Source organism: Arvicola amphibius, chromosome X (genome assembly GCF_903992535.2).
Source record: "Arvicola amphibius chromosome X, mArvAmp1.2, whole genome shotgun sequence".
NCBI classification, from domain to species: domain Eukaryota; kingdom Metazoa; phylum Chordata; class Mammalia; order Rodentia; family Cricetidae; genus Arvicola; species Arvicola amphibius.
In genome coordinates, this window is record NC_052065.1 from 60,640,840 (window position 1) to 60,667,172 (window position 26,333).

The 26,333-nt window shown below is 44.6% G+C and overlaps 1 protein-coding gene across 2 annotated transcripts in view; it reads right to left on the reverse strand.

Annotated features, from left to right (window-relative positions):
- Positions 1 to 26,333, reverse strand: part of Hdac8 (histone deacetylase 8) — a 221,479-nt gene that overhangs the window by 12,548 nt on the left and 182,598 nt on the right. For both annotated transcript variants that reach the window (XM_038316926.1, XM_038316927.1), the window contains one exon: positions 10,366 to 10,471. In XM_038316926.1, coding sequence (XP_038172854.1) covers positions 10,366 to 10,471 — 106 coding nt within the window. The remainder of the gene's footprint in view (positions 1 to 10,365; positions 10,472 to 26,333) is intronic.

Genomic DNA, 26,333 nt, shown 5'->3' on the forward strand with positions numbered 1-26,333 from the left:
GTATTTTATGTATGTGGATGTTTTGTCTGCATTACATTGGCATACCAGAAGAGGGAATTGGATCTCACGATACTATAGTTATGGGCACAGTGAGCCACCATGTGGGTGCTGGGAATTGAACTTAAGACCTCTGGAAGAGCAGCCAGTACTCCTAACTGCTGTACTCACATGAATCATCCTTCAGCCCCCATTTTTTTAAATACTGAGAGGATCCCACTAAGTTACCCTCAACCTTGGATTCCTTCTGCCTCAGTAGCTGGGATTACAAGTGTGAGCCACCATGGTTGGCTCAATACTTTTTTTTTGGTTTTTCGAGACAGGGTTTCCCTGTAGTTTCTAGAGCCTGTCCTGGAACTAGCTCTTGTAGACCAGGCTGGCCTCGAACTCAGAGATCTGCCCGCCTCTGCCTCCCGAATGCTGGGATTAAAGGCGTGCGCCACCACCGCCCAGCTTAATACTTTTTTTTAAAGATTGAATGAACTTATATTTTTTAAGGTTCTAGGTATTTTCTTGATAAATTTTTTTAGATTTTTGACATAAGCCACCATTCATAATAAAATAGAAATAATGTTATTTCCTCCCTTTCTGATAGATATTTTTTATGAATTTCCTTTTTCTTACCTTATTGTGTTGGCTAGGAATTCCAGTACTATCTTGAATAAGAGTGGCAAAATTGCCTTGGTCTGGAGCTTAGAGGGAAAACATTCCATTTCATCATTCAGTATCATATAGCAGTGCATACTTTGGGGATTAATTTTTTTTTAAGATTTTCCCCTGTTGAGGCAGGGAGATGTAGTGGCATATGCCTTTGAAGTAAACACTGAAGAGGCAGAGGCAAGAGGATTACCACAAATTTCAGGTTAGTCTAGTCTACATAGAGAGTTCCAGGACAGCCAGGACTGCATAGCAAAACCTGTCGGGCCAGAGAGAAGAAGGCTCATTGTGTAAGGCACTTACCCCAGTCACGAGAACTCCAGTTCAAATCCCCAGAATCTGTGGTAGCATACATCTGAAATCCCAAGGCTCCTACTGTGAGGTGGAGGGAGCAGAGGCTGAAGGCCTGGAAACTCAAAGGCCAGCTAGCCTGACATATGCAGCAATGAACAGAGACACTGTCTCAAACAAGGTGTCCTCTGACCTACATATGTGCCTGCACTCTCATACATGGCCGTCTACACATAGACACATGCTCACACAGAGACAGAGAGCACTTTTCTCAAAAAGCACAAACGACAGCAGCCACAACCAGATTTTTCTTTTCTATTTTTTTGTGAGAGATAATATAGAATTGGTGTTAATTCTTCATTTCAGTAGAATTAGTATTATCTAGTGAAGCTACGTAGGTCTGAGGTTTTCTTTAGCAAGAGGCTTATAATTTCTATGCGGATACTATTATGGTTAGAAAATACATTCTACGTAATTTCAATTATGCTCAGTTGGTTGAGATTAGTTTTATGGCAGAGCATATGGTCCTATCTTGTTATATGTTCCTTTAAAACTTAAGAAATGCGTGTATTCTGTCGTTTGGAGTAGCCTGTAAATGTCAGCTACAGCTATTGATTGGTAGCACTGCTGAACCCTTCTAGATCCTAGCTCTTTTCTGTCTATTGATGAGAAAGGGATGCTGAAGTCTCTAATTGTGGACTTTTCTTTTCTTTGCTAAAATGAGGGTTGAGCTAAGACCTTGCACATGCTAGGCAAGCACTCTACTGCTGGGTTATCTTCTCAGCCTCAGCGATGAATCTTCTATTTCCTTGTACAACTGTATCAGTTTTTCTGCGTGCATTTTAATACACTGATGTGTGACACATACACAGTTTGGATTGCTGTATCTTGGTAGATTGATATTTTTACTATATGTTACAAAATGTTAATGAAGGAAATAAAAATATAGCTGTGTATGGCGGCTTACACCTGTAATCCCAGGTGTGTGTGAGATTGAGGCAGGGGGATTGAAACTCACGGCCTCCTTGGGTGACCTAGTAATATTCTGTCTCAAAATTAAAAAAAAAAAAACCAAACTTGAAAATGGCTGAAGATGTAGCTTGGAGGTCAAGTGGTTGCTCTAGCATACATAAAAGATGCATAAAGTTCAATCTTCAGCACTTCAAAATTAACAAAAAGGAAGAAAGCCTAAATTTCAAAGTTGAGACAGGCTATATTTATAGGTTGGAGAACAACATAGATGTCAATTATATCCAAAAGAAATATAAGCTTTAACACAAGTTCTTTCTAAATCTTATCAAAATCACTTTATAGAATTACACAAGGTTATTCCAAAGTTCACATGGAAAAGCAAAATAACTAATTCTGCTTAATTTTTGTTTACATTTATTTATCTAGTGTGTGTATGCACACATACGTGTGGGTGGAGGTCAGGATTACTTGCAGAAATCAGTCCTCCCATTTAGTAGACACATGGGTCACGAGGACTGAACTCAGGTCATCAGGCTCAGTGGCAAGAATCTTAACCTACGGGGCCATTTGACCAGCCCTAATTACTTTTTTGAGACATGGTCTCACTATAAAGCAAATGCTGGCAGCGTACCATCAACACTTCTGCCTCAGGCTCATGAGCGCTGGGACTGCAGATGTACGCCACAACACCTGGCCTTTATCTGGAGTGATTTTGAGAAGAAACTATGAGCAGTCATTCTACTTGATTGTAGGACATATTATGTAGCTATTGCACTCACGACCACAGAGGATCAGGTGATTAGAAGACAAAACCCAGAGAGACTGAAATAGCTGCTTTAGGGGGTACAGGCACTTTGGAAAAGGACACATTTGGATTTCCTACCCAGGACAAAAGAGGAAAAAACAGGATTTACATCATCAGACAAAGGATGATCTGTTTTTTGAGGTAAATGGAATGCCCTAGAATTCCTAGAGGTACCTAAAGAAAATGGAGTATTTAAACCATTCCCCCTGACAAGTCTTGGAAAGGTAGCCATATTTTATAATCTGGAACTGGAAAATAGGATCTAAATTAAGGTTTAAAGTTTTGTTGACTTTTTGGAAGGCTACATAGCTAGCTGCTCTGCTACTGAGCTGCCTCCCCAGTTCTCACTGTCTTTTTCTTTAAACAAACAACATGTTACTTCTTTTCTGACTGGGAGGCAATATATATATTTATGTTAGAAACTTTGAAAAATATAGAAAAAGAATAAAAAGAATAAAATATAGAAAAAGAATAAAAAGAAAAAATTATCCATAATTTTAATCCTTCATAACTACTGTTAAAATACTTTGGCAAAGTATCATTGAAGATGATGATAGCTGGGTATTGTGGTACTTGCCGCACTACAGAGGCTGAGGCAGGAGGATCATGAGTTTGAGGCCAGCCTGGGCTAAGCAGTGAAACACTGTCTCAAAAAGTTAGTACTGAAGATAACTACTGCTATCATTTCTTTTGAATGTTTTTTCTGTGCATAGCTACGTACTTATAAATTCATTATACATATATATCTACATGCATATATTCATACATATACATACATATATATATATATATATATAATCGAGACTTGATGGCATTAAACCATTTTGAGTTTTCTTTACTTAACATATAGTAATACTTGTCTTACCAAATTATTTCCAAAATTTTTCTTTGTAGTTGGCTGCAACAAGTTTTTCCATATAAAAACACTAGATGGAATTAACATTATACCTCAAATTCAGTATATCGAAACAGAATCTGTTATGAACAGAATAAGGTATTTTAAGCATGTGTGTGTGTGTAAAACTAGGCCTCCTGTACTGGCAGCTACTAAGTCCTAGTTTGTGCTTATCTAGGAAACCCCAGAGCCATTGTCCTTTGCCCCTTATCCTCCATCCTCTCTCTATAAATGATGGACCTCAAGGACTAGTGACGCTCTTTCCACCGCACTTCTCAGCACTCGTCCCCGTTCACTCAGGTCCACCTTTAGACCACACCATCACGATCCATCTCGAGCGTGACGATATCATGTTATATCCTCAATTCCAGAACTGCAATGGCTCCCACTTCTTCTGTATGTGATCTAGACTATTCAGCCTGAAATCCAGGGCAGCCAGCTCTGTCCTCACGCTTCTGAGAGTCCCTTGCAGAACATTACCTCTGTCCTCTGCGCTACTCCAACCCTCCAGCCTCCAGGAAGTCAACTCCCTCAAGTTCTACTCTCAGCGGCTCCTATGCAGTGTCAGCCCAGGATAGCCACATCCACCCCAGGGGCTCCGGTTTTGTGTCGTCCTCCAGGTTTCTCAGTTATTCACCGGACACAGAGATCATGTCTTCAGTCACCTCTAGAGCTCATGACACCGTGGGAGGTTCAAAAATAACTTGATTGGGTTGAGCTTTAAAGTGAAGGCAGAATTGTACCTCTCAAAATTTAATGGGTTCAGGATGCATTTTGGGAGCCCATGAAGGATAGGAAGGGATTATAAAGAGCGATGGGAAAAAGCAGGTGGGAGATGATTGGTAGGGACAACAAGGCACTGGTATCAAAGTAGAGGCCAGCCCCCAGGCCTGGATTCAAATTCAGAGTGTTCGCCACTTGGTGTTACGTGATCACAAGCATGTTGTACTGTGCCCATGGTTATCAGTCTCCTGCCCCATAAGGACATAACATGAGTTAGTATATGTGAAATACCCAGCACAATGAGTGTGTGATACGCTTGCAGTTAGTTCTTCCTTCATGGTTTTAGGTAGAAATCTCCAGTTTTCATAAGTAATCTGCCAATGGCCTTCATTTCATTGCATATTGAATTTAAACTGCTAATTTATTGTGACTTTGGGGATCAGCCTCCTTTTTTTTTAGAATTTGAAAATTTTTGCATGCCATTTTTGTAACTTATTTCGCAACAAAACCCACAATAAACCTTCCCTTTCTTATATTCTTTAGTGAAGTAAGGAGAGGAGTCTGCTCAGTGGGAAAGCGCAAGCAGGTGGCCAGCTCCTGGAGAAGAAAGAACGGTGGGGGCGGGGAGGGAGCGGGAAGGGGAGATAAGGTCTAGATGGCAGAGATCTTTACTTAAAACCAGACAAACTGGCTCAGGATTTCAACCAATCCTGTTCCAAAGTCCTTCCAAGAAACTGGAATGCAAATGCTCAGTCTATCCTTGGAATCAACTCTGCCTCCAACCCCCTCTTCCTGCTACAGGGCAGCAAGAATGGGTGTGTGGGGAAGCCTTATTTCTTTGGGGTAGTGTCTCTTCAGGCAGAGCTGAACTGCTTTGAGCTGAGGGCTCCAGCAGTCCTTAAAGTCTGAGCCTCATTGCCAACCCATAGATGGGTTCAGGCTGAACACGGGGTGCGTTTTCCTTGATCCCTTATACTCTAGCTCTCCGAAGGCTATTAGCAGCAGATGTGCAAAGGGTCTCAGTATGAGGCCGTGGAGCTGTAAACAGCAGACTAGAGCTGGCCACCACAGCACACTGGAGGGGGAAGCAGCTGTGGAGCTAGCTCCTTCTGTCCCCTGTCCTTCTCTACTTAGCTCAGAATGGAGTTCAAAGCTCCAGAGTTCAGCTTGGTGAAGCTGATGGAGGCATGGTGTGGGTGGAGGTCCGGGGAGCACTAAAAGGCATGGCTCAGGGGTCAGAACTTTCGGGGCTGCTCATAGACATTTTCCTCTTGTTTCTAGGGAGACGCGCGATTTCGGGTGCTGTGGATCAGCTGCACGGAAGGAGTAGGGTAAGCAGTGTGCACTGAGCCGGGTTTACTGGGGGTGGGGCCACTGGATAAAGCACACAGGCATGGCCAGTAGAGTTGACAGGGCAGTGCCGTGCCGAGTGGAGGAGGGGAACCAAAAAGGCCAGAGACTGACTCCTAAGTTCCCACTAAGACAGCCCTGGGTTTAAATGTCTGTGCTAGCCCTCATAGCATAATGTGACTCACACTGAAGTGCTTAGTAAGAACTTGCTGAACGAAGGGAGCTTGACTAAGTCACTTATTCTCCCTGAGCCTTGGTTTCCTCATCTAGAAAAGACGTAGTAGCCATTATTCTTATTATTTCACCTGTGCCTTCTCTCTGCACACTTAGACCAGTCTGGTGGTCCCTCCCCAGCCTGCCCTGCAGAGGCGGCTGTTCTCTTCGGCAGGGGAAAGGGCCGGTGTCCCAAGTCCTTGTTTTTCCCTCTCATACATTCCTCCTCTCCCCTTCTTCCTCTTTTTCTCTTGATCCCACTCATTTTTTTTCCTGTATCTCAAGACAAGTTCTGGGAACCCTAAGCATGTGTTGAAACCTCCAGTGTTAATTCCCCCCACATACAAGAGCATAGTGCACCCTCCTCTCTTTGCAGCCCTTTGAATCTGGCTGAAACACGAAGCTCAGGGCCCCAGGTGGCCCCTACTTGCTTCAGAAGCCATTGGTACGACAGTGCAGCAAAGCTCCTACCTCTAGCCCATTTCCCCCGTGCAGAGCTAGCTGGGCCCCTCTAGGGACTGATCACATCAGCACTGTTCCAACTCTGGATGGTTCACTATGAGCTAATTCCTCTGGAGTATGTTAACCAGAGGAAAGGCAAACAACTCCAAGCATGTGGAGATGGGGCAAGGGCGATTTCACACTAGCAGTCATGAGCTATGTTCAGTCATGCACTCTCTAATGTGAACTTCCTTGGGAGCAGTGAAGTAGGCCTTTAGGATGTTCACTGGCACAAGAAGGTCAAGCAAACAGACCTTTTCTGTGCTGGGTCTAAAGTGAGTAACTTAAGTTGACTCTCTTTTTTTATTTTTGTCTTTTTTCTTTCTTTCATTAGAACTGAGGGGCAGAAAAGATGGGCTAGGTGCAATCTACATTTGCTTCTGCCTGCAGTTCCCCTGTGGTATGTAGAATGCACGTACCTCAGTAAAGAGTAATCTTCTGGGCTTTGAGTTCCAATAGGCTAAAATCTCATTATTTATGTTTCTAAGTGCTATAGTGAGAAAACAGAAAAACCAAAGCAAACCAAACCAACCAACCAACCAAACAAACAAACAAAAAAAAAACCACCCAAGGCTGACCAAGTTCAACTAGACAGACATGCTGGGGATAAATTCCCTTGCAAAGCTGCTGAATCCGTCTACTCCCCCCACCCCCTCCATGGTTTCTCACCTTCCCTAATCAGCCCGGGACCTGTACCCTGCTCTTGGTTTTTAATGGGATGGGGGAGGCACAGTGAGGATCAGCCAGCATCACTGAGGTTTTTTATATGCAAGAACAAATGACAGTCTTGAAGACAGGTTAAGGAAATCTTTCAGAATACAGAAAACTCAAAAGCCTTTCCACACTGACCATTGTCATGGCAACACACTATCTGATGGCAGCCTGCGTCACTAGGCTGAGGGGCACAGTATCAGTATAGCAGTTAGCTTGGCCATTTTGAACAGCATTTAGATTTCTTTCTAGCCTCAATTCTTCTAGGCTGAGATGCATTTTCTTTTCAGTTCTGGATTCCTGTGCTTTGTTAATTTGCACGGCTAGGGACACAAAGACGCTGTATCAGGGACAGAACAGTGAAGAAAATCTGAACACTTCTGGTATTCTATAGTCACTGTCCTTGCCGCCCACCTTCCTGGTTCCTTGTCACCTATTCCTATTGACTTCGCCTCTCCATGTCAGCTCTTTCCTCCACTCAGCATTCCCTCCCAACCCAACACAGTGACTCATCAGCCAGCCTAAGCTCTCACTAGATCCTTTTCATTCTCTCTATGCTGGTTGCAATGTAGAATGTCCTGGATCTTAGCATCCGAAGGAGCCCTCTCCCAAGGCAGGGGCCCTTCTAGCCAAGTCATCCTCTACCCCCCTCCCTCCATCTCTAATGACAGCCCTCATTCTCTTCTGGACACCCTGTTCCAATTTAGATAGCTCTAATCGTTGCAAACTCCTCCTGCTTCTGAATGAAAATCAGTCCTTTTATGACATCCATCCATGAGTCCACCCCTGTGCCCTCCCTCCAGTTAGTCCCTGTTCTTGACAGCCTCGCTGTCAAGAGACATGAGGCAGGGTTGATGTCCCCCCTAGAGTTTTCTCTTCTCCAGAAAGCCCCAGCTCCTCTAAGCAGACCTCTTAGAGCTTGGGCTCCAATTTCTCCCCCAGACTGGCTGACCTCCTGCAACACTGTCCCTATTTGTCTAGAGCCCTTTTAAAGTGGGGTCGATACTGCATTAGCATCTCTGGAGGCCACCTTGACCCGGTGACTCATACCGAACTCTGTGTCAATGACTGTCTCTAATTCTCTTTTAGACAGAATGCTGTTAAAGCCACATCTCGTTTTGCTTGCACGCAGCCCCTTTTGAGAACCCAGTTCCTGGATCAGATGCTTTCTCCCTGCTGAAGTTCATTGTGTTATTATCCCAATACTGCTTTCATTGGCTAATACCGTTCAAAAATGTGACTTCCGTGTCCTCTGGACTGTATTATTCTTGTTTTAACTAACCCTTAGCATCACTTTTTATCTCGATTCACCCTCACCTACTCCTCACTCAGCTTCCTTTCCTAGCTCATCTACATTACCTTTCTCACATCTTCTCTTGTTTGTCATTTCGTTTCCACAGCAGCAAATGGTCTGGAGTGACGTACCTGGGAGTGTGTGCGGGGAGGCCAGGGCACACATGCACGCACACAGCTGAGGTAGGAGCAGGGAACTCTGGTAGTGTGTGCGTGCGTGTGTGTGTGTGTTTTCTGTTTTTAGTGCTTTGTCTGGGTGCTCCCAGAATTTAGAGCCTGGATAGGAAAATGGTAAGGCAGGAGAAAGAGTAACAAGAGAAATTAGTCCAGATTCAGTCTTAGAAATTGGGGACCGTTTTCTGGATCAGAGGAGCAGAGGGAAACCAGGGGGAAGGGCGCAGATCTCCAGTCTCCATCCAGATTGTAGCACAGTGAGAAGAGTCAGCAACAGAAGGAATTTAGAAGCCTTAATGACTAGAGAAGGGCCAGGCGGTGGTGGCGCACACCTTTAATCCCAGCACCCGGGAGACAGAGGCAGGTGGATCTTTGTGAGTTCGAGGCCAGCCTGGTCTACAAGAGCTAGTTCCACGACAGGCTCCAAAGCTACAGAGAAACCCTGTCTTGAAAAAATAAAGAAAACAAAAGAAAAGCAAAAAACGAAAAAAAACAAAAAAGACTGGAGAAGGGAGGAAGATTGATAGACAGTAAGGGCGTATAGAATTGGTAGCTGCCATTGGGAGATCAGAGGAAGGTGATTTCAAACAGTAGAGGCAGAAGAAGGTTGGGTTACAGGACCTTACAAGAGGCAAAGAGCTATGAGCATAACTGAGGGTCTAAGGCTCATTAGCACAGAAATTTTTCTCAGGTCAAAAGAGCCTAGGAAATATAGTCCTTACCACAGGCTTTGCTGTTGTCACCAAGTACACTCTGCTAGTGAACACAGCCTACAGCGAAGACCCTCAGACTATGGCACACTCCCTTAGACGAACCCCAGCTTTTAGCTGGCCTCTTCAGACATTATTACACTCCCAGGAGGAGTCAGAAGTGGGAGATCTGGCACCATCGTTGTCATCTTATGAATAAACAAGAGAATTTCACTCTTTGGGACAGGCAATATGATATTTATGACCTCTTAACTCTGCAAATAAGATTCAAACACAAACACGCATATACACACACACACACACACACACACACACTTTCTCTCAGTTAACAGAAAAATGATTGTTATAAATATGTAAAACAAACGATAGATGAGAAGCAAGTCTTAAAGAAGCAACTGAGAAGCAGTGAGGGGCGCTCTAAAGCAAAGCTGAGGGAAGGACCTCAGCTGGTGGACTGTAGAGCCTGATACCATTCCTCTCTAGCCTGGGGGCAGAATAACTTGGGGGAGGGGTAGAGGGCAGCAGCTCCACTCCTGATTAATCACTGGACTTTCATAGACTCGCATTGCTCTCCTAGACCATGCTGTAAGAGAATGTCTGGGGGAGAAATTCCTTCGCTATCTCAACCCCTCAAGTTTAAATTCACTTGAACGTCCCTAAACTTAAAGAGTTTTTCTGTTTTGCTCTGCTTTTTCCTAGTGTTGGAGATAGTATGGCAGGCAAATGCTCTGCCCCTGAGCCGCATGACCCTAGCCCTTAAAGATGGTTTTACTGTTGGCCTTTTCAAAGAAAAAGGCTCTCAGAATATTTTAGAACTGATTTTTCCTTGGAAGTGTCTTAAAGCTGAACCTTTTGTTCTTCCGAAGGTGACATTAGCCAGCCAAGTGACAATCTCAACCAGAGTGGCTTGTGTAGAATTCAAGCTACAAGATGTCAGGCCAAAAAGAGGATTCCTTTCCAAGAAGTGGAATGATTAGTTGCCAAAAGACAAATGGTATTTGAGGAAGCCCCCAGCGGCAGGCCACCACACACTGGGTGGAATAAGGAGGGCAGGACTGGAGGGTGGCGCTCACCTTTGATGTAGTTGAGGATTTGCTGGATTCGCTGGGGCTCATTGCGGTCTGGCCGGCAGCTTGGCGTGATTTCCAGCACATAATCAGGACCATATGCTGTGAAAAACTGTAAGAAAAAGAGAAAGGCTAAAAACCAAACAAAACCACATAAAGCGTCCAAACCAAACCACATACAAACAGGACAATCGAACGAAACTCACCATTCCTGACAAGGCCAGGGCAGCCTCTAAGGGCAGAGTGGCATGATGTGGCAGGAAGTTCTGTCCATCACGGTGCTCACTCATTCAGCCCTTCGGTGACAGCCACAATGAAATTTGGGAGCTTGTTGTCAAGGGCCCCTCTGCTTAGGCTTCAGCTGCTTTGCTCCAACCATAGCTCTTCACGCTCTAGCACGCTAGCTCACTGAGCTCTCTCCAGGCTTTGTTCTTACTTAGAACTCATGGCTTTTTTGCACCCCCAATCCGTGCTGCCTGTGGAAAAACCTCCCCACCTTCCAGGCACAGCTCAAATGTCACCTCCTTCATAAAGCTGTCCTTCGTTCTCTGCCAACCGCCAGAGCATTCTGCCGGTGCCTCTCTTACGCCCCCCCCCCCCTTTCAGATAGACAGTGCTGGCTTGCATGTCATATGCAGGTCATGGTGGCAGCTGCATGAAGGGTCCTCTAGGTATTCATATGCATTGGATAGAGACTTTTCAACAGTGACTACCCTCCCCTCTCTCCACTGTCAAGAACTCTCTGAAGGCAGGCAGAGTTTTAGTAATCTCTTGCCCTCACAGCCCATTCATTAGCTTTTGTTGCCTTGGATTCCTTGCTCCAGGAATGGCAAGTAAGTCTACTAAGATTCTAAGTTTTTTTTTCTTTATAGTGAAATTTATGTTTTTAAAGTCAAAGAATCAAAATAAAAGCTTGTGGGTTCTATTTCTAGCTCACTAGATGACCCCTTGTGACCTTTGGTAAGTCGCGATATCTGATTTAGCTTCTGTTAGGGCCCACTTGGGGAAAAACTCTGTGACAAAGGGAACCATTCAAACGGGATCCGTCTTTGAATGGGAAAATATGCAAAGCTACGATTTCTGTTTTGTGTATGTGTGTTTGTGTGTGTTTTTAACAGAAATAGTATTTGTGTGCACTCTCTGGAGAGAGAGCATATGGTCCTTAACACGATGTGTTTCAATAGTGACATTGTTAGGTTGTAAGTAAACCAGGGAATCCAAATTCCCCGAAAACAAAATAAAACAAAACCTCAAGCAGTATATATAGCAGGCATGGAAACGGGGATCTTGCTATGCTGTGACTTTGATGCCACTCAAAGAACCCACAGTTATTGCTACTGTCATTTACATTATCCTTGTTAGGAGTCTGGCTGTACATACATCTGGCACCGTGGGAGATGTTAGGGAACAATCTGGAGATTCTAACAGTGTCTTTGTGGAATCCATGAGATTAATTTCATGGGGAAGATAGCTTTGGCATACCATGGAAGAATGAATACTCTACACATTCAATTGAAAGGAAAAGGCTCAAGACTGTGCCAATGCTTCTCACGCCATGTATGTGAATTGACCCAGAAAGGGACAGGCATTCAGCCCTTGCCAGAGAGATTACTCTGTGATTCCCGACAAATTATGGAGAGGGAAACTACCTTGAGTAGAGATTGTCTTTATCAAATCTCTACATGAAAGAGAAAAACAGGGTTACCTGGGGTACGGTAGGGGACACATACAGAAACTACCCCCTCCCATCATGGCTGAAGAAACTGAAGAAGCATTTATTTTTAGCCAAGGAGGGCCCCTCACTTCAAGCTGTAGAAGAGAAGGCTTTAAACAGGTGTGGTGGCCTCTTCTCCTGAGGAGTGTCAAGTGATGTGCTCATCTCATGGGAATGGAAAGACAGGCTTAGAGCCACCGAATACAGGCAGCTGCATCAAAGCAGCTCTTCAGGGAGACCCACACCGTTGGCATCACAGCACTAGAAAAATATGAGGCAGGGTGCCTAGGCGAGATATAAAAGGAGCCACTGCTGTCTCCATGTGCAAGGCTGACACCGCGGCTCCTTGGTCAGCAAGGCAGCCTGTAAGCTGCTTGTCTGCAGACACCGGTTTGGAACAGCACGTTCTCACTTGAACGCCTACTGTGATTGCCCACACTTTAGTCCCCTTTGGCAAAGAGCACAGGGCAGCTAACCACTTGGTCAGCTGGGGCCAGACCTACCTGGCCTGTGACAAAACAGCTCTACTAGGATTAAGCCTCTTATCCTGGCTTCATTTGCACCTGGCTTTAACTGATTGAGCCACACATTGGACAGAGTCATTAAAAAAAACAAAACAAACCCAGTCTTCGCTGAAGCAGACTGACTGACTGCAGGTAACAGCCAAGACTGGGTTCCCAAACTTCTCTCTACCTTTGCCAATCAAATACTCTTTCTCAGGTCCTGCTAAATTGCACTATTCTTGGCCTCGGGGCAACTCAGATGGTTTAAGAAAGTCCCTGTGCTGGAAGCCAGTTATGCATGGCAGCTGGCTGCTTCCAGTCTTGGAGGTTTTGCTTGGGTGAGGCCAACTGAAACCGTAGGCTGTATTTAAAGCCCCTGTTCCTGTGTGTGGTTTTTTTTTTTTTTTTTTTTGGTTTTTCGAGACAGGGTTTCTCTGCAGCTTTAGAGCCTGTCCTGGAACTAGCTCTTGTAGACCAGGCTGGTCTCGAACTCACAGAGATCCGCCTGCCTCTGCCTCCCGAGTGCTGGGATTAAAGGCGTGCGCCACCACCGCCGGGCTCTGTTCCTGTGTTCTAAGTTTGCACTTGTTAGATCCTCTCTGCTAGACTACCAACTCTGTCATGTTCTCTTTGCACAGCCCAGAGAGTCAAACTCAAGTTGCCAATGTTTTCCCTTAGATGTATGTTGAGTCAAGGGTTTACCTAGGTGTCTGGTTAATTGTGTGCAATAATTCAGAGTCACCTCAGCACAGCTTTCCTGGGCTTTGGAGACAACGTGACAGGGTGAGCACTGGTGTTGGGGTCAGGGACAGCTGGAATTTGGCACCTGGATTTAGCTGTGTGCCTGGGGTAAGCTTGTTAATCTCTGTTTCGTCATTTCCACCCCAGGGATGATAAATGCTGACCTGTTTGGGCTGTTAGGAGATAATATCTATCAGAGGACCCAACCTGGAGCCTGGGATATAGTAGGACTCTGATAAATGTGAATTCTTCTCTCCTGGGGGCAAGAGGCCCTTGCTTAACTCTGTCCCCTCTAGATTCTGAGGAATGTGGGGCGAAGTGCTCAGGGGTGAGGCGTAGAAAGAAGAGCCTGTTCCTTCTTCCAGACCAAGTCTTCTGGCCTCCTCACTTGCTTCAGCCATTGGGTTAGCCTAGTGCCAGCAGAGGAACTGACTTCCCTTATAGTTACTTGCAACTTCTTACTGATTGTTGAGGTGGAGGGGAAACATGATCATGGTACACAGAAAAGATATTGAGGTGGAGGGATTTGGCTAGCACTGGAAATAGCTCATGACCCCACCCTGGAACTGCCCTCCAGTTCCAGGAGAAAAGGAAATGGGCACACTGCAGTCCCATCCAGGCAGGTGGGGCAGGAGATGAAAGGGGCTAGCCGACCTTCAAGGGAACATACTGGCTTTGATCTCAGCAAAGGAAGAAAGGAGGTGCTAACCCCTCTCCACCCCTTCCCCTCTTCCTGCAGCACTCCTTTTGCTTCCTGGGCTTCAGTGGAAACAGTTTTGAGGGGAACATGGTAGTGTGGAGTCAGGGCAAATGGAAGGTATACAGCGGGGCAAAGGGCTGGGGGGTTGAAGGTAATGGCTGCTTTAAGGGTCTGAGTCTTGACCCCACGAGTCAATGAATAAAGGAATGTAAATAGTTTGTCTCCAGTTCAGTTCAACCCAATTTAATTCTCCATTCTTGCTCAATCCTTTGCAGCTCTTGTGCACACAATGAAAACAGCACACAATTAGATCCTTGGTCAAAAAGATAGCAGTGGGAGCCTTTGAGGTTGTTATTCCACCATAATCCTGCTTGGTCACAGGAAACCCAAGCCACAGACCCAAATCAGCTGACCTTTCTATCTTTCCCTTAACACTTAGTAACTCCGACTTAGTAAAATGCTGGAGTAGGTTAGTCACTAGGGTCCAAAGACAATAAGGAATGCTTAATAGGGGAGAGAACTGCAGAGCAGTGAGATGAGTGGTACAATAATAACATAACAATAACAATGCTGACATAAAAGTAACGGCAGTCAGTGTTTATTACAGGCTGGCTATCTGTCATGCACCTAAAGTACCTAAGCATTCTTATGGACGGAACTTCATTTTCACAGCCAACCTATATGGTATGTATCATTACTTCCATTTTAAGATGAGATCAAAACACAGATATTGTGCCCAAAGCTATGTTTTGAGACTATGTTATCCTGGAGATCACCTCTGTAAAGTGCACCAGAGGGACTGCATGTGGAGGGTCTGGCCAAGGAGGATACAGGTGGGGAGGAGATAGAGCCAGCAGAGCCCAGCAAAGGCAAGGAGCCTGAAGCAGAAGAACACCAAATTAGGTATAATTATCTGTAGGCAAGCATACTAGGAGGCGAGCAAGAACTGCGTGGTAGGCCTTGCCAAGTCATGCCTTTACCTCAGACTAGTAGCTCCATGAAGGCAGAACATTGTTTTGTTCCCTGCCATATTGCCAGTTCTTAAAACAATACTTGCACTTCATAGGCGGTAAATAAATACTTGTGGGATACTGAGTAGAAGCTTGGAGGAGACACAGGAAGTGAATGGGATATCGGTGAGCATGAGAGGGCTCACTGGCTCCCATGTGGAGACTGTTGGAATTTGAGGAATGAATGTGAGTAGGGTCACCAGTTAGCAAGCTGGTGCTACAGCCCTGAGGGCTGCTCATAGAACTGGGACAGGGACACTGTGGGAGGAATGAAAAGGGAAAAAAAACTTCAAAGATAGTATCACCAGATGAAACAGTAACTTGGATGCGGGGACTAAGGAAAGGAGGAGTGAAAGGTTTCTGGCCTCCAGGGAGAAACAGTAAGAAGATCCAGCCTGTGGACCCAGCAGAAGGTTTGGGGGTATGAGGGGTGAGTCTATCGGGGAGCACATGCCGGGTCAGGATCCCAGCCACAGTGTAGGCTATGTAAGATAGTAGGCTCAGTGTAAGGGGAGGCTAGACCTCTGACGCCACATGTATTAGAGATTTGGGGACGAACAGTGACAGCAAAGCTAAGGAAGCAGAGAAGATTGCCTTGGCCAGCAGGGTGGGGGCCTTGCAACAAGAGAGAAAAACGTCAAGGATAAAAATCATGGCATGCCAGAACACGTCTGGGGTGGGCAGAGGGAGTGGAAACAGATTTGGTAACAAGTTCAAATCTCTAAGAGGGTTTAAAGATTTTATTTTTATTTCGTGTGCATGAGTGTTTTGCCTACGTGCGTGTATGTACACCATATGTGTGCCTAGTGCCCTGGAGCCACATGAGGGCATTGAATCCCCTGGAACTGGAGTGTGAGTTACCTCGTGGGTACTGGAAATTGAACCTGGGTTCTTCTGCAAGAGCAGCCAGTGCTCTTAACTAACGAATCATCTCTCTAGCTACTCCCAGAGAGTTTAAATGAGATGAAGGCTGAAATTATCTTCCTCACGTGTCCACAGGAAGGAGGGTGTGGACAGAGGCTTGCTCAGAGAAGGGTAAGGATTGGACAGGAGGAAGTGGAGAGGAGAATTAAGATGGTTTTGTGTATTTTAAAGGAGTTTGGGGCCGGGCGGTGGTGGCGGTGCACACCTTTAATCCCAGCACTCGGGAGGCAGAGGCAGGCGGATCTCTGTGAGTTTGAGGCCAGCCTGGTCTACAAGAGCTAGTTCCAGGACAGGCTCCAAAGCCACAAAGAAACCCTGTCTCGAAAACAAAAAAAACAAAAACCAAAACAAAAAAACCAAAACAAAAAAAAGGAGCTTGATCTGGTGCTGGGGAAGCGAAACTTAAGATGGGAACATCTTGAGTATATTTACAGACATTGAGAAAAGATCCTACAACATGGAGGCATGAGCAGCCTGAGGGAGATTTGGATTTAGTTCTATCTGTTTTGTGGCTCATTAGACCAAAGAATCACAGGCGGAAAGTACTGTCTTATGCATCTTTATATTACCCACAAAAGGCCAGAAAACAGGTGCTCAATTTGTATTTGTTGCATGAATAGAATAAAGTGTGCCTGAGATTTCACAGTGGTTCACATCTCGTGGGAGAATTAGGGTCTTGAAGGATGGGGGTGATGGCAGATAGGCAGTGGTGAGGTATATATTGTGGAGGTTAGTTAAATGGAATCAAGATGTATGTGGGGACCACCAAGTGCCCATAAGCTCACCAGTGTTGGACAAAGAGAGCCTTGACTTCAGGTTGAGGAGAGAGAACTTTCTGTGATAAGCACTGGGCAGGTTCAAGTACAGAAAGGCTGGTGACTAGTGTAGAGGTGAGCACAGTGGTATTTGGGGAGAGGCAATGGGGACTTGAACCATATAGTTTTTGTGGGATGGAGTAGACAGGATAGATACCCCAAAGGGAAACTCAACAGGATTTGGCAGTTTGTTGGCTATGGAGGAAGGGACTTTGGCAAGGAGTGGAGTTGACTCCTGGATTTTGAGTCAGGATGAGTGGGTGAATCTCAGTGACACCGACAGAAACTGAGTTACTGAGGTAAATTAGTAGGCAGTGAAAGACTGGCCAAGGGAAGATGGGCTTGGTGTCAGTTGGGTTTGACATGACAATGGGGGCATCATCTGGGTCATGACGTCTGGCAGGTGGCTTAAAGACATGACAGCAGTGTGTGAGAGTGAAGTCCTGACAGAGGACCAAGGCACACAGTTGGAAGAAGGGTGATATTTAGAAGGATATTTGGGGGATGAGAAGAGTCATGAACAGTAGGACAAAAAAGCCAGCAGAGAGAAAGGCTGCAGTGAACAGAAGCCCCTTGCAATCTCAGATTAGAAGCAGTAAAGAAGATGCTTAAAGGGCTACAGCTTCTTATACCGGCAACTCATCCCTGGGGCTAGAGCAGCCTCCTCATCTCCCAGCCAGTCGGAGAAATAATGGTACTGCTTCTGTCTAGCCCTCTTCCTGGAATATCCTGAGTGACTCTCGAACTTCTAATTGTTAACTCAAATTCCACCTTTTTCTAAAAATTATCTTTAATTCTATCAGACAAATCAGGGTTAGTGCCAATCTTTTTTACAGACAGGAGGCTTTTCTCTGTCTCTCTCCATTTGGGAACATTGTGCCTCTGACTGTAACCTGGGCCGTGGCCAGAAAGAGCACTTCTTGTCCTGCATCACCTTGTGCACAGAACTCATCTGAACCAGAATAACATAATATGAGCACTTTGAACTCTAACTCGGTCTCATAAGATGCATCTCAAACTTTCCTGTATCTCCAATTACTCCATAAAAGAACCTAGATCCAACCATGGATGGAAACAAAAAAAAGCCCACTTTTTCCCAGAAAAACATTTCTGTTTACAGGAAATTCGGTTATTACATATGTCATTGATGGTACATTTTAAGGACATAAAATTGCTGTGGTATTACTGGGAGTAAATTTTATTGCCATGGCTTTACAACACAAACAAACAAAAATAATAACTCCATTAGTTGCTAGATTGAACCAGCAGGAAGCAGAACATCAAAGGCAATTGGTAGCAGGCAGAGGACGGAAGGTAGGACTATCCAGAGCGTGACCCAGAGGTTAGGGTGAAATGTGCTACTGTAGAGAAGATGGTAGGTAGACATGAGACGGAAGACAAGGCAGATTGTTAGTGCACCTCAACTTCAGGTACATCCCACTTGGCACTCCTCACCTTACTTAGTGGCCAGAGCCAGTATGTATGAGCCGCTTAATAGTGAGACTTATACCACTTAATAGTGAGACTTATACCCCCAAACCGTGTGTTTAAATGAATGAATGATGGGGGTGAGTGAATAGGTTATGGAAATAGTTTTATTATTCCAATATTTTTTCTTATGGTACTGAGGATAGAATCTAGGAACATGCACATGCAAAATAAGCCTCTACCGCTGAACTGTATCCCAGCCCTTACTTGGATGGTTTAAGTCATTTTTTCTTTTTATTAATTTTTAAATTAATTTTTAAAACTTTTACTATTGAAAAAATTTTATTAAACAAGATAATCAGGCAAACTCAGAAACGTTATCTCACTAGAGCACTATTTATATTTAATCAGAGAATATACCCAATAGTAACAAGTCCTATTTCATTAGCTAGTGAACTTAGAAGCAACTTGTGCCCATATCTATAGCCTGTTTGTGTAATTATCTAGTGAGTTCCTGACCTAGCCAATGCACAGCAATGTGTAGACACATATAAGCATGCATTGTTAGATGCTGCGCATTGTTCCTGGCCCCTAGAAAAGCCGGAGTAAATGTAAGATTCAGTGACAGTTCTTATGATGGAAATCTAGAGAATGATATAATAACAGGAGAAACAGGAATAAATGTTAATGTAAAAAATATTGGTAATAAATGTACTGGTTCAGTGTGTGGAGCACAAGATCCTAATGATAATACTATTAACGCCATCACAGCTGTAAGCTTGAACCCATAGCTTCAGACTTTCAGCCCAGTGGGTTGTTCACAAATCATGAATTAGCTAAAGACAGAAACTTCTGGAGTCACGTGTGATTAACCTTTAACCGCAGTTGTACACTTTACTAACTGTGTGACCTTAGGGAAGTTCTTCACCTATTCCATCTCTTGGCTTTCTCGATTGTAAAGTGGGGAAAATAACAGAACCCAGTTTATAGGGTTGTTGCAACAATATAAATGAGGTGATTTACAGAAAGAACTGGGAACAGTACCTGTCTTCCAGCAAATTCTCAACAAACAGCATTATTTAGTGCTAGATATTCTTCCTTCTTCTTAGGCCTTTCGACCACACAAAGAAATAGAGCTCTGAACGGAATGGATAGTGAGTCAAATCAATTTCTGTACAAGTGTCTATTCTGACCAAAGTGGGTGAGTTCAGAAGAGCTCAGCCTGTCTCCAGGAACTTTGAAGTCAGAAAGAGGGACAGGGAGATCAGGAGAAGGATCAAGTGAAAGTAACTACGAAAAATGGGCAGGGTGAATGAGAAATTGGAACTGGTGGGAAGAAAGGAGAACAAGATGACAGAAAATGAGTTAATTCATATAAAGTACGAACAGTGCCTGGCTTATAGGAAATGCTCGGCACCTGAGAGGAACAGGCAGAAGAGACAAAAGTAGGGGTTTCTACCTCTCTAGGGTTTTCCCTGAAGGCCAAAATTTTCTTCAGGGCATGGTTTTAGGGGAAGAACCCTGGCCAAGACTAATATCTTTGCTGCATCACTGTGGATCCTCAAGTTTCCACTATTAGAGAGAATTCCTCCTTCATAAATACATGCCGGGCCAACTCTGGTTATAGCATATGTCTCTACTGATCAAATGAATAGTTTGGAAACAAGCCTACACATGAAGCTGCTTTTTTTTTTTTTTTTTTTTTTTACATTCAGCTTTCCTTTGGCCGAGGATGGGGATAAAAGATGGGAATACATAGGGGTATTGTTTTCTCTGGCTTGTTTGCTGGACAAATACTGAGATGACTTTGGAAACTTATTCTGCTGGAGGATAAGTAACCATTACCTTGGCTGAATCCTTACACTATGCCAAGTAACTGCCCTTTCTATATCCCTAAGCTACCTGATACCTTTCCTCAATGCCTTGGTCCCTTCATTTCATTGCAGTTTTGCTTCTTCGCCATACTCTGGTAAATTACAGTCTAGTGGCAGGTCTCATTAATTGGCAGTAGCTGCTGGAGTCACTGTGTTAAGGAGGATTCTGAGGCTGGGTCTAGGTTCATCAGGAAAATGTACCATACTCAATTTTTGTATACAAAGGGGGGAGGGTGTGAGGTGGGGAGGGTGGAGCTTAAGTCAGTTGGTACTATCTATATCTGCTATTATTGTATTAGGAGACTGGTGGTTAGCGAGGTCTGGTATGGTAAGCTTATAATCTCAGGATTCTGAGGCAAGAGGATTGCAAGCTCAGAATTTTCCTGGGCTCCAGAATGAGTTCCAGGCCAGCCTGGGCAACTTAGTGAGATCCTATTTCAAAATCAAGCTGAAAAGGACTGGAAGTAGAACTCCGTGGTAGAGTGCTCTCCTGAGCACTGTCTCTAATCCTTGTGCCGGGGTGGGGCAGGGTGAGGGAAGACATCAAGGACCAATAGTGACCTAATTGTCCAATGTAATGTTTTCTTTTAAGTCGTCATTCATCATATTTGATCTCCTATCATCACACGCCAAGCTCCCCTCTGCTTTATATTCTCTTCACCCTGCTCATAATTGCTTCCCCATCCTTCTTAGGCTAGACCCTCTCCCTTCATCTGTATCTCAAGCTCAATTCTCTGTCATATCTTCAGCCTCTTTTGCTTTCTGCAAGAGCACACATTTTCTCTTGCCATTTTGACTAAATCTCGGCAGGGACCTTGCACCTCTGGGCCCCAGTGAAATTTGCCCCCTTCTCTTGACTTGCATTTAAAATTTAAATCCATGCAATGTTTCCACCTGGAAAACTTGAATTCTTGGTCTACAAAGCTTAATGTGTTCCAAGGAGACCTAATCCAGTTTAACTCCCTTCATGGAGAATACCCACCTTTCTTTGTTCACTCAGAACCATGGGGGAGTCCCACCACGCAACAGGCCCCTTAGCAAAGATTTGAATTTATGACCCTGACCAGGTTAGTGTCCGTATGCTTTGTTTGGAGGCAGTAGGTTTTCTGCTTTCAAAATACGTTCAATACTCTGGCTTACAAGATATCCCTCACTGTGATCTTTTCATTGTTTGCTGAACAATGATTTTTTTCCCCCAAAAACAAATGAAATAAATCCCTTCTGTCTAACTGTGTACGAAGAGATAGAACGAGCCTGGGGCACGCCCAGAACTGCCATTCTCTCCTGATGTACTTTGTAGACTCTGACAACACTGGATACTTATCTCCTAGCAGATGCACTGTGCTAGGTGCTAGGATACAATGGTGAAGGCCTATGGCCTTGAAGGCATATTATCCAGTAGGGAATGCAGACACTGGCAAGAATACCTACATGAAGGGAATGGCAGAGGGCACTTGCCTGTCTAGGATGATGGGAATTCTGAAGTGGGAAGTGGAGACTGTGAGCGTGAGGACTGGACAATAGGTAAGGCTTCATGAGGAGATGGGAAGCAACAGGGCTGTCTTCAAAAGGATGAGTAAGGTATGATTCCTAAGCATGCCCATATGCTTAGGAATGAGAAGAATGAGACTCAGGTCCGGCCCTCATGAGTCAATGGAGAGCCAGTTCTGCAAACGATCAATTGCTGTGATCTAAGAAGTGCCACCGCAGAGGTGCAGGCAAAGGGCTCCCGTAGGCCATAGGGAAGACGAAGCCAAATAAAGTCATGCACTTGGAGTCAGCCTGTAACTTATATTCCCACAGGCTTTGAGTTTTCTGTCACGAATTCAGAACTGATCATGTCATTCCTCTTGCTTAAGAACTATCCCAGGCTCCACCACTGACTTCAAGGCCAAGTCCAATGCAAAAACAAGACACACAAAGGCCTTCAGTCTGTTCCAGCCAATGGGCTTTTCGAGCCTTATCTTATACCAAGGCTGGTCTGAGGCGCTTTCTCTGTGGACCCATTGAAATGTAGTGTCTCTCCCACTCTTTTATCTGCTCAACGCCACTGTCTCCCCTGATCCCCAGCTGAAGGTTAGCTCTTTGCTACATGGTTCCAGGTCCCAAGATAGATTAAGTTCCTCCCATCATCTTCCAGCTTGCTGGCCAGTGTTCTACACTTATCACATTTCAGTGCACCAGTTTGTTTATGTATCTCTTTCCTTTACTAGGCATTGCCCGGCCCACAGAGGGACTGGGCCCTAGCTTTTGGTGCATTCCTGACATCTGTACTAGCCTGTCCAGTTTTGCTGGGTGAATGAATGACTCTGACATGTGGCCAGTTGTGCCTGGTTGTTGACAACAGCTGGCATTACTTAACATGAGAGATGCATAAAAAATGAAGGGCAGCCAGAGTAGCTGAAAAACAGGCGGCTCTAGTGCCATCGTGTCAAAAACAAAACAAGCCTGGGGAAGGCTGAGAGCAACGCTCCTGCTCCAGCTCAGGTTTTAACAAACGACTCTTACTTCTGAGCAGCCCTTCTTGTCTGCTTGCCCATTTACTTTTGAAAACCCAGTCACTGAAATGACTCTCATTATTCATGGCCAGTGGCATATCCAGGAAACACTCAGTTTACAAGCAATTAAAATACACTAAAATAGATTTATACAGGGTGAACCTGATCATGCTGGTGAGAAGGGAGTGAGTGGCTTATGTCTTAGAGGGGGACTTGCTTGCCAAGGCTGCTCTTTATCACTCTTTATCTCCTTGCTGCATGAGTTGGGGACAAACATGGCCAACATCCGGAGGTACCACTGAAGGAGAGCTCCCTGTGAACAGCATGCAGAATCCGGTCCACAGAGGTGGCCTCAGTGTGGCTGACTGTCCTCTAAAGGTGTTAGTAGTGCCCTGGCCCACTCACTGCAGGAAGGCTCCTCAGCACTGCTGCCAGAGCTCAGTTTCTAACATGGGAGCCACTTGCTATCAGTTAATCCTTCAAGGTTCAGTCTCCTCACTGATAAAATGGGGACATGACTCTCTACCTCATCATCCTTCAAGAATTGTTTCTAAGGATCAAAGGAAGAAACCTGGAGAAACTCTCTAGGGGGTTAGCCAAGTGAAGGACTTTGGCTTCCCTGACAAAAGCCTCTAACACAGGTCTGGCTGGCGTGCCTCTTCAAGGTTCTATAGCATTGCTCATCAACTGATTAGCGAAGGTACACTCAGTCTTGTCCCCTAGGTTTATTTAAGAGTCCATGCAAGGATGATTCATCACCTCACCACACTCAACCAACAGAGTTTTAATGTCCCTCAAATGAAGATGACAGTTAGCAGCTAAACAAATATAGCATTTGGTCAATAGACGCAAGCAGCCAAAGTCGAGCACAGAGTTCAGAGGCTGCAGAGATTCCAATGCCTTTTTTTTTTTCCACAGTAGGCTAAGCTTTCTTGGGTTTGACTCTAAGGGGGAAAAGTTCTTTTGCAATTCCAAAAAGCGGGACTAGCACAGAGTTAAGCCATTCCGGGGGCCAGTGTGATGTCACACAATTTAGGATGATCAAAATGAAATGGCATCTTTTCGATCAGCTTTTGGAGTTAAGTTTCCTGAGAAAAGGACAGCAGACAGTTACAAAAGCAAGGCAGAGAAGTGAAGTTCACAGAGAACCAGTAAGCGGGAGTGATGGTCCACCTTGAAGTCTGACTTTAAACTATTAACACTACTGGGTACATTAATGGCCACTTTTTTACTCTCCATCTATAAAAGGATCCTGGGCTCCTTCATGCTTTGTCATACCGCCCTGCTTTTTGGCTATCTTCTTTCCAAAGAATGCCCATACCTCCCTTCTCCACCTAAACCATTACAACTCATTTTTTAAGACTCAGCTCAAATGTAACTCTTTGAAGTCTTCACTGAGTCTCCAAAGGCATAATTCCCTATTTATTCTTTTGGGCCCCCCACAAGGCCTTTTGCAGCCCTCTGGTTCACTCTGTCTTACTGTTTACTGGCATTTCTTCCCCTTTAGGCCAGCAGTGCAGCTGTTAGGAGCCAGAACCACCTGGAACAAAGATGCTCTCTTAGCACACAGCAGGACACAGAGATGGCCTGCACTCACTCACTGGGTTTGTACAAGAGCCAGGGGGAAGTCCCATTGGGCCTCTGGCTATATTATCCGTGCTTCAACACTGGGTGTACCTGATTAGTGACTACCTTGGTGCCAGCAAGCAATGACAAATTTTCTGCTGGAGTGGCCAGAAAATATGCAAGGAGGTACAGCCTTAGACAGCTTCCTGGCACAGGCCTCAGCTTAGGTTTCCAAGCTAACAAATGTGAGCTGGAAAATGCTGTTCCCCACTCCGGCTCTCAACTCAACTTCCCCGGGCTTGCTTCTTAAGAGTTGCCCAGTAGCACAAGTGAGTAGGTTTGAAAATTTACAATGCACCCATTACCATAGAGGAATGCCTTGTGGGTGGAGTCTGATGGGGCTGTGGCTTCTACAGCTCTGGCTCATCACCTGCAACTTTGGATTCTTCGTCTACCTCTGCTAACAATGAACTCAATGGCTTTGGACATATCAGCTAATTTCACATTCCAAAATGGGAAGAATAATGAAAATATGGGATGAGATGAGTCAGTAAACTTGACTTATATCCCTGTGGATGGGGGAAAAGTAGTATTGCTGAAATCTGTAAGCTTTTGCTATTCTGGCCATTTCTTTCTGTGTAACTTACTCTGTCTCAAGCCTAGATGTACAGTTGCTGTGGGAGAATGCTCTTTTACACTGTAAACATTTGTCACTCATATTAGTTTAATAAAACACAGACTGGCCAGTAGCCAGGCAGGAAGTATAGGTGGGGTGACCCGACTGAGAGAATTCTGGGAAGAGGTAGGACAGAGACTCTGTCACAAGACAGATGCAGAGGAAGCAAGATGAGAATGCCTCATTGAGAAGAGGTACCAAGTCACATGGCTAAACATAGACAAGAATTATTGATTAATTTAAATTATAAGAGCTAGTTAATAAGCCAGAGCTAATAGGCCAAACAGTTTATAATTAATATAAGTCTCTGTGTGTTTCTTTGGGACTGAATGGCTGGGGGATTGGGCAGGACAGAAACTTGTACCAACAAATGGTACCCAACATGGGGCTTGAACCCATGACCCTGAGATTAAGAGTCTCATGCTCTACTGACTGAGTTAGCCAGGCCAGGTGAAGCGTCCTGTGTTACAGTCCCGAGGGAGAAAGGGCAGGCCAGCACCTCTGAACCAGGTTGCCCAAAGTGGACACACATGGCAGGCAACTGGACTGAAAACTACAGAAAGGGATTCTTGGCTGTGGGCTGGCTGACAGCTGGTCTCCTGCTTCCCAAGAGGGACCAGGAGCTGCAAGTTCTGAAAACTGTGCAGTTTAGTATTGAAATCAACTAACACTCATGACAAAGTCAGTCTGACACATATTTAATGATATTCATAGTGATTATTGTACTGTAGTGTAATTAGGCATAATGGCAAGCAACCCCCAGGAATGAGTGTGATTATGATTTATTTTTATCCAGCTAAGCCAGAGATATCTGAGGTCAGCCAGTTGGGGGTCAGGACTGGGGTTGGGTGGGCAGGAGGCATGGTGTTCCTCTGGTTCCCTCTTTTTTCCTCACCCTGTTCCTTTACCCCTTGGTAGGGAACAGAAGATATATTTGAACAGGAGTGTGGATCTTGAATGGCTGTTTTCTCTGGCCAAGGGGTGGCTGCCCCCTGGGGTTAGAGAATCTGGAATGTTCACAAGGCTTCAAGATGAATAGTCTCATTCTCCATGAGGTTGGAAATTCTACCAACCAGCCTTGAACCTAAAATTTTTTGGTCTTGTTTAGATTCCAGCTTGAACAAATCTATATTAAAATGTTATTTTCCCCTAGATTATTGGGCAAAATGTGACAGACACTAATATTAGGTGATGATATTATTAATTATGCTGTTTGATAATTGTATTGTGATTATATTAAGTAAAGGTCATTATTGGGATGGGAATGTAGCTTGGTAGTAGAGTGCATGTTTAGTGCTTTTAAGGTCATGGATTCAATTCCTAGCATACCCTGGATCCTTATCCACTAGAAACACACATTTACTGGTCCTTTGCTGAAACAAATGGAGGACAGAATAAAAATGGTGGATGTTGATAATTGGTGAAACCAGGAGGAGGCAGGCACATGGTGGTCTACTGTCCTTATTTTTCCTCTCCTTCATATATGCTTAAAAGTTACCATAATAAAAACTAAAAATTATGTATC